Source organism: Corylus avellana, chromosome ca4 (assembly GCF_901000735.1).
Source record: "Corylus avellana chromosome ca4, CavTom2PMs-1.0".
NCBI classification, from domain to species: domain Eukaryota; kingdom Viridiplantae; phylum Streptophyta; class Magnoliopsida; order Fagales; family Betulaceae; genus Corylus; species Corylus avellana.
In genome coordinates, this window is record NC_081544.1 from 2974646 (window position 1) to 2978227 (window position 3582).

Sequence of the window (3582 nt, forward strand, 5' to 3'; positions counted from 1 at the left end):
CAAAGTGTGTTTATTTGTGTATTGAGAACCTAGTTTTTCAATCATGTTTATCTTTTTCGCTACACTAATTTTCTTAATTATGGATTCATGTTTTTTTCTTTATTAATTATTTTTCGAAGAGAAAGAGCAAATACCACGATGATGTATTGTGATACACAAATTAAATTGAAAAATGGTATAGATTTGAGAGAATGTGTTGATGACAGAACTAGAAATTCTAATTGATATTTCAACGAGAAATATATTAAGATTACAAATTAAAGCTCTCTCTCTCTCTCTCTCTATATATATATATTGGTCATACAATCAATGTAAAATTTTTGTCGCATGTCAACATGGATCTTATTGACATGGTTATGCATTACCAATAATCTTTCCATTAATTCCAATGACAGATGAAGGTTTTGTCAATTATAAAAAAATAATAATAATAATAACAAATAAAAAATTGCCTTTTGGTCATTTTTCTATCTGTCCCTTAACAAATTCCCTTTCTCAACTTGGTTTTCTTTTATTGAAGAAAGAAAAATAGAAAGCCTATCAAGTTGGGGAAATTAAGTTGGCCTCTAAACACACTTTCTTAAGAACAAACAATAAAATTGAATCAAGTGCTATCACGAAATCTAAATCATACTCATATCAAGACGTATGTATAATTAAGATTATGTTATGTGAATGATTTTGCAAACATGTAATAGAATAGAAATTAGGTTCCGAAAGAACATAAACCTTTTAGATTTTAAACAAACCTAAAATCATTTTTTTAAACACAATGTTTAAGATTAATTTTTTGATTCTCCTTTATTAACTGAATGTCCTTAAATAAGGATACAGTGGAAAGATAAAGATAAAGATACAAAGAAACAGCTAACTAATGGATAACAATTGAAACTAGTTAAGTCTCCTTTAAGTAATTAAACTATTATTTTTTTAAGATATTTATTAAACTATTCTACTCTAGGATAAGGTAAAGACAAGATAACTTCAAGTTTCATAAAATACATGCCTGCAAGTAGTCTCTTTGTTGTAGAATTATACTCTCATAACAAATTATAATTCCATGGGGTTGGCCTAAGTGATGAAGGCCTTGGATTTTGGTAGCATAATCATTAAGTCTGAGGTCTAAATTCTTTTCGGTGCAAATAATCTTTTGGGCCACACCCCTGGCGAAGCCAAAATATAACCGATCCGTGACATGAGGTACGCTACACGGGGTCTGGAGTTTAATGTCCACTCTATAGATGACACATGTATGATAAATCTTTGGTTCCAAAAAAGCCTTCACAAGAAGACGTGGATGGATAAATCTTTGGTAGATGGGCTCTTTACTTTTCCTTTTTCCTATTGGATTTGGTGTGTTTTGGTTTTAACCGACTTAAAAAGGCTTGTATAAAAACAAAGAGTCCTCTATGTACTTTGGTTGAGCCGCATCGGCGTAGAGAGAGAAATTTGAGTCTTTTTCTTTCTTCTTTTGAGAGCGCCGCACCATAGCTGTTGTCTCTTTAAGGAGTGAAAACAGAGAGCCAATCCTTTTCCTTTCATTCTTGGATCATCTTTAAAGTTCCTCTCCCGTGTTCGTCTTCTCCCAGCAACGCAAAGTCAGCAAAAAGGGAAAAAAAAGAAAAAATCACAGAGATGTCAAACCGGCTTCTTCCACGGGATCTTCAGAACGAAATCCTGGTAAGACTACCCGTCAAATCGCTTTTACGATTCCAAGGTGTTTGTCAATCATGGAAATCCTTCATCTCTAGTCCCAGATTTATTTCCATGCACACCCAATATAGTGAGAGCACCGACAATTATGCTCACCTATTACATTGGGAGGAGAAAAATGATAAAGACGGAGTGATACAATACCAATTACACCATATCGATGGTTCATTCAACAAGTTTCAAAAACTTGAATATCCATGCCAAATTAGAGATAGAGAGTATAGTTTCGCCCTTGAATGCAAAGGATTAATACTTTTTACTATGACTATGATCAAAGATGAGATTGATGACCATCGTTTCGAGCCCCTGATTCTTTGGAACCCTGCAATTAGAATGTCTATCACGCTTCCTCGACCTTGCATTGATGTACCGGCCAACAGAGGCCGCTGTGTTCATGGGTTCGGTTTTGACCATAAAAGTAACGATTACAAGGTGGTGAGAATAGTCTATGGACGATACTCATCCTTTTCACCTAAGGCGGAACTGTATAAACTCTGCACAGGCACTTGGAAGACGGTTAAGGTTGCCGACGATTTTAAGTATACTATATATGCATGTATGCAGGCTTTAGTTAATGGGGCAATCCACTGGCTTGGAAATCATTTAAGAGGTTGGCCATCTTCCGGTACTGAATTGGAATTTGGTGTTGTGCTGTTTCATATTTGTGATGAAGAATTCCAAGTGATGAAGTTTCCGGATCATCTTATAAGTAGTTTGAAGAAGAATTATGCTGAAATTGGGGTTTATGGTGGATTGCTTTCTTTAATGGAGTATAACCGGCAAGAATTTATTCATTTCAGCTGCAGCATTTGGTTAATGAAGGAATATGGCGTAGCAGAGTCTTGGACTAAACAATTTACTATTGATTTAAAGAATGTGTACTTAGGGTCGATGTTCAGTTTTAAGAACAACGAAAGGATTTTGTGGGTAAGGCAAAAAAAGCTGGTCTTATATGATCCTAAGGCACATAAATTTATTAATCTAGAAATTAAAGCCGAGGGATTTCTTTTTGCCAAGAATACTTTCGTTGAAAGTCTTGTTTTACTCAATGACGTAAATGTTATACAAACATGCCAAACTTATTCAAGGAAATGCCGGTGGTGCGAGTCAAAGAAAGGAAAAGAAAAGAAAAGAAAAGAAGATATGCATGACATCATGAGAGAAGGCTAAGCAAAGCAAAGCAAAGCAAAATAGATCTGAATATCTACGAAGAAAAGGTTAGAAGCATGATATTTCTTATTTATCAATTTATGACATCATTTTTAGTAAATTTGAAGCAATAACTTATGAATGTCTTGTTGCTTATTGGTTCATTTAAGTTCATATAACTGTCACGTTGCTTGAGCATGAGGTTGCATTTCAATTGTTAACTTTAATTAATATGCAATTTTTGTAATAATCTTTTCATTTGAATATTCAGCCTGGAATTAAGTTATTAATCTTTTGATTTATATGTATTTGTGCATAACAACTATGTTTAGCAATGCAATTCCTTGAGTGGTCAATAAATTGAAATGTATTACAACCTCTTCAAATCTCATATTTGCTATCTTTTCAGGCTTTTCACTAGCAAGGGTGACCAACAATTAACAACTATGAAAGACAGAGGAACATATGGAAGAGCAAGACCATCTGCTTTTATTTGATCATTACCTTCTTTTCTTTGATAAGATAATATTTAAGTCTTTACTCATTTTATGAAAGATTCATTTATTGAATCGTATCAGATGTTTATTTCATTGAACTTCAGATGTATGATGTTTTTTTTTGGGTATTAATTATTTGTCGGTGAGAAAGATGATGATGTAATTTTTTGATACAATCATGAAATTGCTTGTGGGTGACATGTAATTTATGTGGAATGCAAAA

The 3582-nt window shown here is 33.4% G+C and overlaps 1 protein-coding gene across 1 annotated transcript; it reads left to right on the top strand.

The window, feature by feature from the left end:
* The first annotated feature begins 1635 nt into the window (after positions 1-1635).
* On the top strand, positions 1636-3359 carry LOC132177259 (F-box protein CPR1-like). The gene is made up of 2 exons (XM_059589509.1): positions 1636-2591; positions 3272-3359. The coding sequence occupies exons 1-2, from the start codon at positions 1636-1638 to the stop codon at positions 3357-3359; spliced, it is 1044 nt and encodes a 347-aa protein (XP_059445492.1).
* The last annotated feature ends 223 nt before the right edge of the window (positions 3360-3582 follow it).

Coding starts and splice junctions, on each gene's coding strand:
- LOC132177259 (XM_059589509.1), top strand. CDS start 1,636: ATGTCAAACCGGCTTCTTCCACGGGATCTTCAGAACGAAATCCTGGTA. Junction 2,592..3,271: donor ACTATTGATTTAAAGAATGT/GTACTTAGGGTC, acceptor CTATCTTTTCAG/GCTTTTCACTAGCAAGGGTG.